The sequence below is a fragment of the Bombus huntii genome, chromosome 2 (genome assembly GCF_024542735.1).
Source record: "Bombus huntii isolate Logan2020A chromosome 2, iyBomHunt1.1, whole genome shotgun sequence".
Classification (NCBI taxonomy): Eukaryota; Metazoa; Arthropoda; class Insecta; order Hymenoptera; family Apidae; genus Bombus; species Bombus huntii.
The window spans coordinates 11,278,905-11,293,888 of NC_066239.1; the positions used below are offsets into that span (position 1 = coordinate 11,278,905).

Consider the following 14,984-nt stretch of genomic DNA (forward strand, 5'->3'; position numbering starts at 1 on the left):
ATCGGTCGTTGCAAGTAGGCGAAACAGATCGCTGTTCCGCCTCTTCGTGTCTACAAAAATATAAATTTGCCTGAACGTCCACAGCTTATTAATAACGAAAGCTACTCGACCTATTCGCTAGAAACGACGTTCAGACAAATCGAACATGTTGGTTATTTTGATCTGACGCGGATCTCGTTCCTCTGTTGGCAGCTCGATGTCGAGCAGCTTGGGCGGGTCAATGGGTGGAAGCTGTCTTCAGCAGCGCGCCGAGGGATATCCGGCGTACGTGTTCCACGAGCCTCTTCACTCTCTGACGCAGTCTTACTCCCACGCACACAGCACTGCTGCGCACTCGCAACCCCATCGTGGTATACCGACCTCTCATGGTGGAACCCCCACCACGCCAGGAGGGCAGCCTGCAGGACCAGGTGGTGCACCCTACCAGCCGACGACCTCGACCGCGACTGGTGAGTTTCCGCTTTAAAGGATTGTTTGTTTGTTCTTGTTCAATCTTCAAGGCCATCCTCCGGTATCCGCTTCGTCTCCACCACGGCATTTAAACGCTGATCAAGGTCGCCACCGATCGTATACATAGGACTCCGGTTAGTCGCCTCTTTTCTAGGTTGTACGCTACCTTGAAACGATCGTTCGACTGGATGAATGCAGATCGTGCGAATGAAAGGTGTATTCTATTGTTGGTCAGATGGGTTGTTGGCTGTTTAACTATGGATATTGATAATACGTACCACGATGATGTGATAGGTGAGTGTTGATTGTTGCAGTGTATAGGTATTAAATTAGTAAATTATCACTAAATTTTCCAAAGTCAATGGCAAACAGAACCACCAGTCTCTGAGAAATCTTCCGAAATACATCAATGGTTCTGTAAAATCGAATGACTATTGATAATATGTACCACGACGATATGATAGGTGAGTGTTGCTTGTTGCAATGTATAAGTATTAAATTAGCAAATTATCTAACTTTGGCAAAGTTTGTACATTTGTGCCGCTCGCAGGTCAAAGTGAAGTTTAACTTCATTTTTCGAAACGTTTAACATTTTTCGTCAAAGCATTTCATCGATGCTTATCTCGCGTAATTTCCACAATTTCCTCTGCTTTTCGTTTTGTGCGGCTAACCGATTTTACAGATGAACGGCTTATTTAATTCGTAGTTAATATAGCGGTTGCTATATCTTACTACGTAGACAGAAATTCTCAGGAATTTGTAACAGAGATGGTGTCGTGTGTTATTTACGTTTGGTAGTCACTGGATTCTTAACGTGTTCTTTTGTCATCGATAGTTTTAATGTCAGAAGTGGCTTGGAACGTTCCTTTCGGAGATATTATTTAAATTTCCGAGGCTTTTGCCAGTTTCCAAGATTCTGCGTGTTCTCTCGCGGTTGGACATATTCAAGGTGGATAGACCAAGAGAATGTTGATTTACAGGATTGCTTTGATGTTTGGTTAGAGTAATGGCGCAGATGTTATTGCTTGATGGATCTATTAAACGGTTGGAGGTTATAGTTACTGGTAAATGGTCTGTATGGTTAGACGATATCTTGATTAATTTATAGGTAAACTGAATTGGTTGGTTAAGAACGCCAATAGCTAAATATGTATGTATCGCGTAATTATTTGATGGTTGTACGTCGTGATTTTTCTAATTTTTCTATCTAAATGACTTGTGAACATTTCTTTTCAATTTTCTTTCCCACCCTATAAACGATATTAATTTCCAAGGTAAACTTAACAAGACCAATTCGCCACGCTACTCGTCGATTTGCGTAGTTAATCGACATATGTGTACAGCTTCTTATTGATCCAAATATTTCAAAAACTTCCAAACACGGCCACACGCGAGAACTCGAACAACATTTAACAACGGATGATGTACCGGACATTTCACTTTCCACGAAGACCTGCTGGAAGAAATAATTTCCCATTTACAAACGGATTTGAAGATCGCTCGTTTCATTCGTTCGAGCTTTCGAGTTCGATGGCGGATAAAGATCTGGTCGAAACCGGAAGTGGTGGCAGCGAAGCTCGATGGGGAAGAAAAAATTGCGATTCGTGTCGCGTGCTCGCGGCACTCGCGAAACGTGCTCATTCTGTAACATTGAAACTGCCGGTTGATTACGTACACTCGGGAATTCCGTGCGCGCGGCCGTGGCCAAACGACGAAAAAGGATAAGCGTCTTCGCGAGAACTCTGGTTACCCGTGGCGAACGACACGAGTGGAAAATACGTTTAATGGGCGCGAGGAAATTTGTGCCGCCGGAAACCGTACGATTGACGTGGAAAATGTTCAAATAAATTCTCGCACGCCTTCCTAACGAACCGTGTGTCTTCGTTCCTTCTCACTGTCGAAGTTCACCCTTTTCACGTTAAATATTTTTTGAATTGCGGGGGAAATTTATTTTACTCGATTAATTATCGTCAACGATAGGAATACATTTTTGATGTTTCGAAAGAAGGTACAATTGCGTTCTATACATAGGAGCAGTTATATCAGAAACCAATGCGTTTATCGTTTAATTAGTTCATAATATTGTTAAAGTATAATGTCGTGTGTAGGTAACATCAAGCGTGTGAACTGCTTCGATATATTTTTTCGTATCATTTAATTTGCTTCTTTTTTTTCATCGTTCGAACGTCGACTAAACTACCAACCAACAATCCCTTTCGCTTTGCACCTCGAATGCTTCGGCAGAGAGTCTAAACTTTTAGAATAAATCAATTCAGGCTCCCAACAGAATACGAGCAAATCCGTTTAGCCAAAGTCAATGGCAAACAGAACCACCAGCCTCTGAGAAATCTTCCGAAATACATCAATGGTTCTCTAAAATCGATCAGCCAGCGTATCTTACGTGTCGAGGGCAGAATAAAGTGTCTTGTCAAGGCACGGTTAGAGAGCTACAGAACGTTGTTCCGTGCAGAGATCAAAAAATGGTTAGCTAGAAGAACGTAGCTGGGACCAAGCTGATACTACATCAGGTCAAAGTGTGCAAAAACCGAAACAGTGAACATTCCAAAGATGTTAAAGGTGGACGTAGCCGTAGCAAAATTACGTACTAACCGTCTTCTCATCTCTGAACGGTAAGCAACAGTGCCCGTAGCTCGTTTAAGCACTTGACCGTTCGTCCACGGAATTGTAAAAGGATTTTAAAACAAATCTCGCACGGGCGCCAGCGGGCAGAATCGAAGACCGGGTATGTTCGGTGGTTTTCCAAGCGCCCATTCCATCCAACAACGTGGCTGCTGAATTTTCCATTTTCCCCGATTCTCACTTTCCCTCCGTCACCCTCTTGCCTTCTGTTTCTTTCTTCTTCGACTTGTCCCTCTTCCGCCAACGACCCTCTCCTCACCCTGTTCTTTCTCGTTTAACGAAAACTGTGCGCTGAGGTTCGACCCTCCTGGCTCTCTCTCTCTCTCTCTCTCTTTCTTTCCTGTCCCTGTCTCTCTCCCTTTCTTGCTCCTTTCTCTTTCTCAACCATCTCTCTCGCTCTCTCGATGGCTCTTCCTCTCTTCAGGGTATACAGGGGGGCGAACAGAGGATGTGGATGGGTTGGGTCTCGCCTCGGCTGGGCGAGCGCTCAATAACGTGCGAACCCAAAGGGGAGGAAATACGGGGGTGCGCGGCGTACCTACAGGAATGAAGTGGAACGCCGTAGAATGGTGGAATACTGCGGAACACGCGCCGGCATTCCTCTTGTCTCCCCCCTTCCCTAGCACCGGATTCTTCTCTTTTCCTTCGTCCCCTTTTTCTATCCGCCTCTTCCTTTCTAGCTCCCTCGTCTCCTGGCCCCTGTCGCGAACAGGTTCCCTCTGTTACTCGTTTTCTCTCGCTTCTTACGTGCGGAACGAGCCGCAACTTATCCATCATAATCGTTTTACGTGCATGAGCGCGGGGAACTTTCACCGCGTGTTTCTTCTCTCTCTCTCTCTCTCTCTCTCACTCTCTCTCTCTTGCTTTCGTTAACGTTGCTTTTGACGCGTTCCGATGTCCCATCCTTTCCATTGCTAAGCACCCTGGTTTCCGCAATGCCTCTTCACGTATCGCTTTCGCCACGATTCACGTGGAACAAGTATCGGTTTGTTTTGTAGCTGGTTCGTTCGTAAGTAGAGCGAAGAGCGTTTTTAGGTAATTGTTAAGGGTGCAGTTATCGAAGTCAGAATGATCGGTTTGTAATTTTTGTACAGATAGTTTGCACGTAGAATGTTTCTACCATAAGCGTTCAAATACTCTCGTGAGCCATTGTATGTTTCTATAATATCTCATTTTACGATTCGCAAATCTAAAGACCCAAATCTTCGATTTTTTCTCCAGATCCTTGCTTCAAAAGCTAAACCGCTCAACGCCATAGACAGTAACGTAAACAAATATGATATCAATTTGAGCGTACCTTACAACATACATTATTTATGTCAATCTCTTCCCATAATCTGCTTGTGAAGCCGAGTGTTCCTTAAGAATTGAACGTTAACAGTGAACATGCGCGAACAAGATTAAAAATGCCACAAGAAGCAAAGTTGATCAACTTGCCTCCTAAGAAGTTCCATTGTAAATGTCGCGTCCGCTGTTCCACCAAGAATCTTGTCCACGTCGTACCTATTCCTGGAACACAATCACAGAACAAAACTAGATCGATCGTTTAATCGGAAAACAAACAATCGCATTGCAGGTGTGATATCGGCTGGCGTCTCGGTTCCCGTGCAGATCCCGTCTCAAACACCAGACCTGACCGGCAACTATTGGCCGAGGCTCCAGTGATCCCAGCTCTTCGGGTTCCCGCCCGCGAGCTTGCTCGTCGGCCAGGAGAGCCCGCCGCCACCGACAGCCACCCCTGGTGCAGTGTCCCGGCCGCTGCTCGCTTCCCTCGGGATACCGACGCAGCCAGCGCAGCATCAGCCTTCGAACACACCGGCTACCACTCCCGTGCACACCTCCGACACCAGTGAGTGAACCAACCGATCAATCTCTTCGGACGCTCTCTTGCAGAGATGGTCGCGCGCGCGATACTCGATCACACGAGACGGTTCGTTGCCGTACGGCGAATCGCCGACCTCGATCACTGCGTTCATCGCGATCGCGTCATGATGGCGCGCGATGACATTCGAACGAGATAATCGACGACGCTTGTTCAGCGTCGCCCCGAACACACGTGGATTGTGACTTTGCAAGTTCAGCGGGTCAGCAGTGTTCCTAGATGGATCTTTTTCTTTTTTGTTTTTAAATTAATATCAAAGTAACTTTTTTTTTCATACGTTATGATCTTATTCTTACGTATACGGCATTGCCTGCGCTATAAAATTGTTTTCTTTTTCTGGATCGATTAATGAATGTATTTATTTACTGGTTGATTCTTCGGCGTCGTATGATAATGTGTTATTAAAAATATAGAGTGAAGAGTCTTTTTTGTTGTTTCATATTGCAATATTTTAGGTTCGTGTTTTATGTGAATTATTATGGGAATTTGTTTTCGAGTTTCATATTATGAATATGATTTTAATACAGTTTAACTGTTTTCTTTTATTTAGCCGATGTACATATTCGTTTGTTCTCTTCGTTGCAGTAAGTAAACTGGCTAGGACGAGAAGTACTTGCTATATCTGTCTTACTTAACAGTTTGGGACGTATAAATACCGATTAGCAATGTTCATGTTCGATATCCTCGATATTCGATACGATGATCTAACGTATTTTCTATTGTTTCGAATTTAGAGGTACCGCACGTAATCTAGTTTATCGAGAAAATAAAAACAAAGAATCAACGTTTCAGCCATAATTCGTTTTCAAAGAGTTGTGTTCTCCCACTTTCTCAGAGTCACAGGGAAAGGGTTGCACGAATGAGATCAGGTAACCTGTTAAGGGACCAGCGCAACAGGAGTTGAAAAAAGGGAATAAAAGGTTAACGAGTCCGCTTTAATTCGATTAATTACCCGTTGGAAGCTTGCCAAATCTCGACAACTAGCGGACACTGCTGATCGTTACTTTGGGTCACCGAAAAAACAAGTACGCACACTCTCGTTCAGAATTTGCGATTAAACACCCTCGTAACGGAAAGTACGCGCGCGAAGCGTTCGTTGTTCCATTGAAATCGAAGAATCCTTTGAAATATCTTTCGCTATTTTAAATACGAACGATCGCAAATTCTCGCGCACTTTGCGCGTTAACCTCTCGAGTCGGCAATTATTCGGTCGGTAATTAATTCGTCTAAATTCAGCAAGTTTCTTAACACTTTCGCCGACATGTAGATATTTTTGCAACGTGCTTGAAAACCCATTTCTAATTGTTGTGTAGTAATACAACGTGTACAATAAGTAGAGTACCGTGTTACTGAAATTATTATCTAGATCCTAGATGGTGGATATATTATGTAAATTCAGATTTCTATGAACGCAACCAAAGACGAAAAACTTATATCCAAGAAAATGTATTTTTTCACATTGTATAGATTTTTATCATATTTGAATTTTCCCATAAACATCCGCAGTATCGTATCGTATCGTACAACGTACTAAATTTCGGTATATGATCTTTATTGAGAAACGATTACAATCGTTTTGCCCGCCAAAGTGTTAACAAATACGTACAGATAAACGATAATGTATTAACAAACTGATACGTATACATCGAATTGCCATAAACGATAAAGTTATGACGACGTACGCTTCTTGTACCTACGCGAAACTGATTTGAGGGGTTAATGAACATTCATTGCGTGAGAAACTGCACGTAAGCTTAAACTTCTTCAAACAGCTGTTTACTCGGTACATTTTAATGTCGGAAAATCGCGTCGATCGTCGCGCGAACGCGATGTATCAAAGATCGAGGCGGACGCTCATCGTCCTTTCTTCGAATCGCGTTTAATCTAGTGGTCATAGACGTATACGCATGACCCGGGTCACGCAGGGTATATTATCCATCTACTCACGACAGTGTACAAATGAACGTATCGGCGTCGAACATGTTCGTTAGACGATCCAATGTACGAAATGCTACAAGTATATCGTATTGCAATATACATTTAAAACATAATATTTGAAATTTTATATACCAGCGAACGAACATCAACGAAGTAGGTTATCTATTGTATATAAGTAGCATGGTGTTAATATTTTCTTTGTTGTTTGTCTGGATAAATTTTCAAATTTGGAAATTTTAAGTTGAAGAATGACTTCGTTGCTTATGAGTACCGTTGCGAGGAAACAGAGTGTAACACATTCGCTGCTACTGACGCATATGTTACGTCAAATAAGTTAGTAGCTGCTAATTGTTGCATTTTAGTTTCTCGACGGAATCGTTTAGAAAGATGAATAAGATAGTGACGTATTGGAAGAAACGCAATTTTGTTTGTAACGCAGATGTTTCTTACGAAAAAGGAAAATATGAATCGAAGGGTAAACTGGCGTATTATAGTAACAGCGAATGTAACGATCGATAGCGACAGTTTCCTTAATTTTATGCGGACTGTGAACTTAAAACGATTGAAAAGCCGGAATCTTCGACAAAAGTTCAAACTATTAATCCAAATTAGATATAGGCCAATGAAGTGGAACCAATTTGAAAGTAAATATCCTTTAAAAATCTATCATTGTTTCAGAAATCTGGATATCTGAAAAAATCTAACGAATTCGAATAGAATCTATGATATTTCGAAATGAAATAAAATATCCTTATTTCAACTATTCTAAAAGAAGTATATCTTTTTACTCGTAGCATGAAAATAATTTCAAACTTCCATTTGTGTATTGTTATCGTTTACGGGCGTTCTTATATCTCTCGATCGATGACCGGCAAGATTCGTTTATCGAATTTTTCACGCGTGGCTGTGGTACGCATGACAGCCGAGCGATTCGCGTGGAAATTTCGAGGGATTCGAAGACAGAGGGAGGAAGGGCGGGCATCCGCTGCAAATATTCTCGCGAGACTTTAGGGTGGCTCTGGCCAAGCTGGCTGCCTTTGTAAGGGTGGGAGCTGCGGGGATTGATAGCTACCTCGAGGGTGGCTTTTTTCGCCGGCCGGCCATCACGCTTGCTCGCAGATATGGCGTCGGCTGACAACGTTCCACCAGCCAGAAACTTGCTTCGGAAAAGTGACTGCTTACGAGATCGAACTTCCCTCGTCGAGTGGAAATTCGTAGAGAAGTTCCGCGAAAGTCGTGGAGAACATTTTTGTAGCGATAAAGATTTTCGTTCATCGAAAACGATAAAGAAATTGATTTCTCTTTGTTTTTTTCTTTTTTTTTTCTAAGAAATGTTTCATTTCTATCGTTGGATTTACATCGCGACACGTTATGTTTTTGACAGTGTAACATGTTTTAAAGCTTTCGATACTTATTTAAGAGATTAATCGTTAGTCAGCTTTGGTCTTTCATCGAATCAATTTTTTAACCATAGCTAACACTATAAACGACAAAATGTAACGAAATAAAAATCAGTATTTTTTTACGTTTGAAAAAATATTCATTGTATCTTGCACCCTTGCATGACCAGCAATCTTTGTAGATACTTTTCTAACGAAGTTCGAAAAGTGTGTAACTCTTTTGTTGTGTAACTCCCCTTTGAATCTATGGACGGGATATCTTGCAAGGCGATGTTTAAAAATTTGGTTTATGCCAAAAGTTTATTCCAAAAAGTTGTAAACGGTGGGAATCTCACCCAAATCGTCGTAAAGTACTTAACGACGTTAAATATAATTAAACGTTGGATATGTATTTTCACATATTTTTAAAACGAAAAAGGAAATATTTTATTTTTTTTATCGAGTACAAATTAAAATTTGTAGTTGCTTCGAGAGTGCCATACGATATTTTTGTTCTTTCTTATTTTAATTTAAATATTTTGACGTTGATACTTAACAAATAAAATGTTACTTTTAGGTACTTAAAAAGTAGATACGCGAGATATCTCGTTCGAAAGCATCGAACGACGACGTCGCATCGCGAGTTATCTCGATCGTAAGTGCAACTATTTTTAAATTAAGCAACTAAAGAATCGTCTTTACGATAATTATCATTGTCTAAGATAAAATTTCCAAATCACGTTCGCTATAATCTAAATAGTAACTCTGCAGAAAGATTCGCAAATTGCCAAACGACGCTCAGTCGCGATGGATCGTCTCACGAACCGTGTTCAGACGCAGGCGGAACGCACTTCAGCAGGATTCGCTCTAACTACGTAGGTCCTCGCGTAATCTCGTTTGAGAGACCGAGCCTCTTTCTCGCAGACTTTACGAAGGGTTCAAGGATACAGCGTTAGCTTTAGGACTCCTCCAACTAGTCGAACAAGAAAAACGTGTTTCTCAAACCGACTCCCTCTCTCTCTCTCTTTTCCTCTTCTCATGCTCCACCAAGGACACGACGATATATTTTCGTCGTCCATCGAGCACGTTCTCTATATTTCTCCCCCTGGGTACGAAAAAGGGGTGGTCCCACCCCTTGGTCCAAACTCCACGCGATTCTAGATTAAGACAATCCAATCTGTAGCTGGTAACGAAAAGAATAAGATGAAGAAGAAGAATAAGAATAAGAATAAGAAGAAGAAGAAGAAGAAGAAGCAGAAGATGAAGAAGGAGAAATAAGAAAAAAATAATATAAAATAGATTTGCTCGATCGTTATCGACCGATCGCGGAACCACTCGAACAGAGAGGATACTTTAGAGTATATATATTATATACTTTGTAAACGCGGGAATCACACGTTTTCTAGAAGCACAAGTCACGCCGAGAGAACGTTTCACAAACGTGTTATCACGAAAAGAAACAAAGAAAAAAGAAAGAAAAGGAAGAAATACGTAGAGTTATCGAAGACGAGGAGAAACGAAGCTTCATTCGCATCGCAAGTTGAAAGAATTTCCTTTCGTAAACGAACTGTCTCTTTCTTTTCTCTCTTCTTGCTTTCTCTCCCCCCCCCCCTTTTTTTTTTACCGACAGTTCGATTGCCCGCGATCGAAGCAAATTCCCTCGTCGATTTTCTTGTATAAAGGCGATTGTAAAATAGCATTTGTTATACTCTTCTTAGCCTGTAATGTAAATTAGACAGAAATCGTCGATACGCTGTGTATATACGTTTAGATAAGCGAAAAGACGGTCGTTTCGGTACCGTTCGATCGTATACCACTTTATAGAAATCGTACACATACACACATACACACGCTAACATAAAGAAACGGAAATCTCTTTGCCACGTGTATTCGATGTTCTCCCTTGGAAACCGGAAACGGACGATCGACCGCCTCTGTCGTTGCGAAGAGTGGAAAAATTGACGGCGGGAGTGGTCCATCGGCGTTCGAGGACGCGACCCGAGCCTACTTTTATTATTCGCTCATTGTTTTCACGCAAATGTATACCGTTTGAGGTTGCAAAGTTGGCTAGCGGATCGAATATACATCTGATCAATTTACATGTTATATCAAATACAATAGAACAAGCTTGAAAATAGCGCGCGTATGTGTATCTATTGTTATTGGTCGAACTGATCACATATCGATTATCCGTAGACCGCGAATATTTGTGCAAATATTATATTTTTCTCGATACCATCGAAGAGATGGAACCTTAGCAGAGATTGATGTTATCTAAATATTATGACAAGTAGAATCTGTGTGGAAGGAAACGATATAGCGAGATTAGAAAATTGGTTACGTGTTCGAATTTACACGTTTTCAAAGATAAAATTCGGTTCCATACGAAAATAAGGATTTCGTTATCTTACAGTACGGTGCAATGTTAATTCCGTATTATTTCTTCTTTTATGTATTTGTAATATATATATATAATATTTCTTTCTCTGACAGTGGTATAAGATGACGAAAATTTTAGGACGAACAGTACTATGTACCTTTAACTGTTTACACGAAACGGATATTAATAATTGTATTACGTACGAGGACATTTTTCCAGAAATATATAAACACACCAAGTCTAGTCATTTGATATTTAGCAAAGTACGTGTTATTTTATCGTGCCATTGCGCTAGCCAACTTTCCAGCCACACGCACGCCAAGCCGCGTTATACGTTCTTCTCACGCTTCACATACATCGATCTTTACATACGGAAGTCTTGGAACGGATCTCGAATCGACGCGAGACGACGCGTCACAACCAGTCACATCGCACGAACGCTAATGTGCAAGGATTTAGGGATGGATCCGCGACGATCAGGCCTCGAGAGATCGATTCGCTACGCCGGTGGCGGTTCACTAGACTTTGATCTACGGAAATGGTATTTTTTGATCGAAGCTTGGTTTCGCCCGCAACCAAATTTGTTTTTAGAATTGGAAAATAAAATATTTGTCGAGTTACCGAAATCGATTTTCGCGATATTGCAATTTAGGTGCTTGATCGTGTTGTGTTTCTTTTTTATCCTTAAAACGTTTCTTAAGTCCGAAGAGGATAGGAAAGAATTGTTTTTCGATGATTTTGCTGCTAGGTAGTCAGGATGGAATTTCTTGCGACATGTGCAATACTCGATAAATTTAAGATCGATGGTTGTTACGATCAAACTGGTTTACACGAGGTTCTTCGTCTTCAGTAATATTAGCGAATAAAGTTTTCTTTATATAATCTAGATTGCTGTCGATATCATGTCGAGAGTGCATTTCTCGCAGAGGATGCACGACTATCGTTCGACCAATCTTGACAGCCGAGATTTCTCCCGTGTACTAGAAAGAGTTTCGAAGCTTTCAGTCTTTCAGTCTCTCGACTATTTCTTTTAAATAAATGCTTCGCTGTGTGTGGTTTTCTTAATGGGAAAACTGATACACTTACCACTTTTCAGTTTATTGGCATCGACGAGCAAAAATTTTCTTACCAAATTGAAATTTGGCTTCGCCTTCAAACACCGAATCGAACGAATTTAACTTCCGCGTGACTCGTACGATAGAAAATAGAATTCTACATAAACTTTCTCCCGCATTGTAAAACGAACAAAATCTACTAGCATAGATTATTATAATTTGTTATTATAATATGAAAAAGAAAGCTTTTGCGATACGGTTCAAAGGATCAATCGGCCGCTTAAAACATTCGCAAAGATTCGAAATGACCGCGACGCGACGGCGCGAATCGAGTTCTCGGTGGCCCGAAACTTTCCGCGAAAATAAATTTCCACGGGGGGCGGTAGCACGTACGAGCCAACCATCCGTGCGGCCATCCGAACACACGTACTTCTATACACGTACACACGTACAAAAGTGTCGCGAAAAGTGGGAAAATTACGGTACAGGGTAATTTGATATTATATGATGCACTACCTCAGAGACAAGGCTTTTTACGCGATATAAAATTTCTAATTAATCGCATTAACGGAGCGAAAAGGGATGGGAAAACGGAGGAGGACGCGCAAGCGCGACCGCGAGAACCACTCGAGATTTTTCGTCGGTGTTTTCGTCGACAGAGGTTTTCCGGTCGCGACGTCCGTTTCACGCGGCTCGAACGTGATAAAACGACCAACCACCCCTTCGTGTCTCTCGGAAAACACGCGCTTCACCCTCCGTTTTCTCCCTCTCTTACTCCGGTTGTTTCGCTTTTTTTTTCTCTCTCTTAAAAAAAAAAAAAAAAAAAAAAAAAAAGGAAAAAAAAGAAGGAAAAAGAGGACTACTCGTACTTGGCTGCGTTTGTTGGTAGTCGATTGAACTTCTTCTCGGTCGCTGATTCGTACCTGATGCGAGGATTACGCGGTGTTATGTCGGCGACTTGAAACCGATCCACTTTTTCCACGCGTCTAAGACTTCTGTGACATGTCTACGACTTCTTGCCAGGGTGTCGTTGAAAATATCGCGTGTTTCGTTCCAGTAACGGAACAGAATGGGCGATGAAAATAAGTATGATCGAAAGTTGAATCGTCACGGTTGGGACGATCGATACCTAAAGACTTTGGCGAGATGAGAATTAAATGATAATATTAATTTCGTGACGCCCGGCATTGAGAAGAGAGAATATTGTCAATCGAATACCGATGACGAGTAGATTATATTATTCAGCTTTGTCAACTAATCCTCGTTCGTTCTTATATCGATGGATCGATAGAATGAAACAGAACATTTAATTAGGAAATTTGTCTGGATTTTCAGAAATTACTTCTTTTTTTACTTACAATTAGCATAACTAGTTTACGATTGTTTCATTTATCTACAAGGTTTCAATTCATATGCGTTTCGTATTCTTACTCAGAGCCTGGCTGTCAAGACGTTAATAGCAACGGTAAATAAAAAAATACAAGAAACGACCAAAGTTTCGCGATATGTTTCACGAGACACTCGAATCGTGATCGGTCACGAGACTTCGCCGTTCCAAGACACTCTGGACCACGTTTTGTTCCCTTCGCCGAAGCATACTCCTCGAGCATGTGTATATCAGTGTTACGCAACAAACATCCGTTTAATTAGACTCTCCGATTCTCCAGTAAAACAGCTTTTCCTCCTCCTCCTTCTCCTCCTCGAAGAAGAAGCTTTCTGCCGAGCAACTGTCGCGTTACCGTCGAGAACGTCGTTGTCGAGTCTCTCTCTCTCTCTCTCTCTCTCTCTCTCTCTCTCTTGTTAAATAGATGACGAGCTATAAACGATTTGTCAGCAGTCAATAGGGTATAATTGAAGATATTCGCGAGTCGAAATCGTGACGACGATCGAAGGCACGAACGAAATATATTATAAATATAATAGAAATCGTGCCTCGTCCGGTAGAAAGGACATCGTTTCCCACGATTTTGACACGCAGCTGGTGTACCGCAATTCGATTGAACGTTTTCTACGGCGAACGGGGATTGTGTACTGTACATTAGTAAAATTTATATTTTTGGATGAAGAAAAAATACGAAAAAAAAAACTGAAACAAAACAAAGAGAACGTAATGGCCGAATTAGGGAAAAAGATCGCTTGTGAGAGCGAAAACGCCGCCATTCTGTCGGTTCTCCAACGGTCGGGAGCCTCGGTTCTTGACGTCGTACACTTCGTTCGGATTCGCATCGACCACTTCTGCGTTCACCGTCGCTTAGATAAAAAGAACCAAATGTGTTGCAGATTTATTTCCATCCAAGATTTCGAATTTCTTTCGATTTCGCGGCTGATCGTCGCGTTTGTACAGAATCTTTTGACTCGCCACTCGTCGTGATTATTATTTGCAGGTTTTATAAGATGATCGGTGTCTATGATGAACTTTTACTTTTTTGCTACGATGATGATTTATCTTTCCTTTTTCTTTTTTCTTTTTCCCGTTTTTACACTATGTCAGAGCGATGCCTCTATTTTGACGAACAACAGCGTGTGTTTCGAAAGACTCTCGCGAGATTTGTATGGACACAGTGGACGACAAGAAACAGTACCACAGAATAGCTTCTTTGAGATACGACGACTTCATTGCTCCAGCAGATTGGTTCGTTAAACGTTTTTCTGTTGTTCCTTCGAAAAGAAAAAAGAAACGTTTGGTGAACGATATTACGTAACACGAGGATAACGTTAATGCTTTTTAAGAACGCGGATCGCGTGGATGCAACGAAATGGAATTTTGCGCAAATTCTTAACACCACTTTGTTCGTTGTTTTAATAAACTGCATGTTTGAAGAAGCAAGTTGCATTTCGTTGGCGTTACTTTAAAATTACGATGTGATCGAGCTTCGATGATTCTTTCGATACCGAAACTTCGTAGTCCGAGCAGTGACGCGGAAGTGGCCACGCAGTTTTCTTATTATCTGTAATAATAATACTGATAACGAATACAGTGTATGAGTATTAACAAATTTATTAACGAGAATAATATATTATTGCGACAGTAATCTACGTAAGTGTTGTGAATAATGGAGATAATATTGTTGCTGTGATTACCTTTAAGATTGTAAGTAGTAGGATATAGAACCACTGTTAGGTGTCACTGTCTCGATTCAATAAATGTTATTTCATTTTAATGACAACGCAAGTCATCTGCATTCGTTCAGTAACACCATAAACCTTCCACTGTTGTCCTCTGAACCTGATCCTTCCTAGTGTTTGTACTCTGAGTGTAT

At 41.3% G+C, this 14,984-nt stretch overlaps 1 protein-coding gene across 4 annotated transcripts in view; it reads left to right on the top strand.

Annotated features, from left to right (window-relative positions):
• Positions 1 to 14,896, top strand: part of LOC126875799 (paired box protein Pax-6) — a 58,305-nt gene extending 43,409 nt beyond the window's left edge. For all 4 annotated transcript variants that reach the window (XM_050638718.1, XM_050638708.1, XM_050638736.1 and 1 more), the window contains 2 exons: positions 193 to 449; positions 4,667 to 14,896. In XM_050638718.1, coding sequence (XP_050494675.1) covers positions 193 to 449; positions 4,667 to 4,755 — 346 coding nt within the window. In that variant the 3' untranslated portion in view covers positions 4,756 to 14,896. The remainder of the gene's footprint in view (positions 1 to 192; positions 450 to 4,666) is intronic.
• The last annotated feature ends 88 nt before the right edge of the window (positions 14,897 to 14,984 follow it).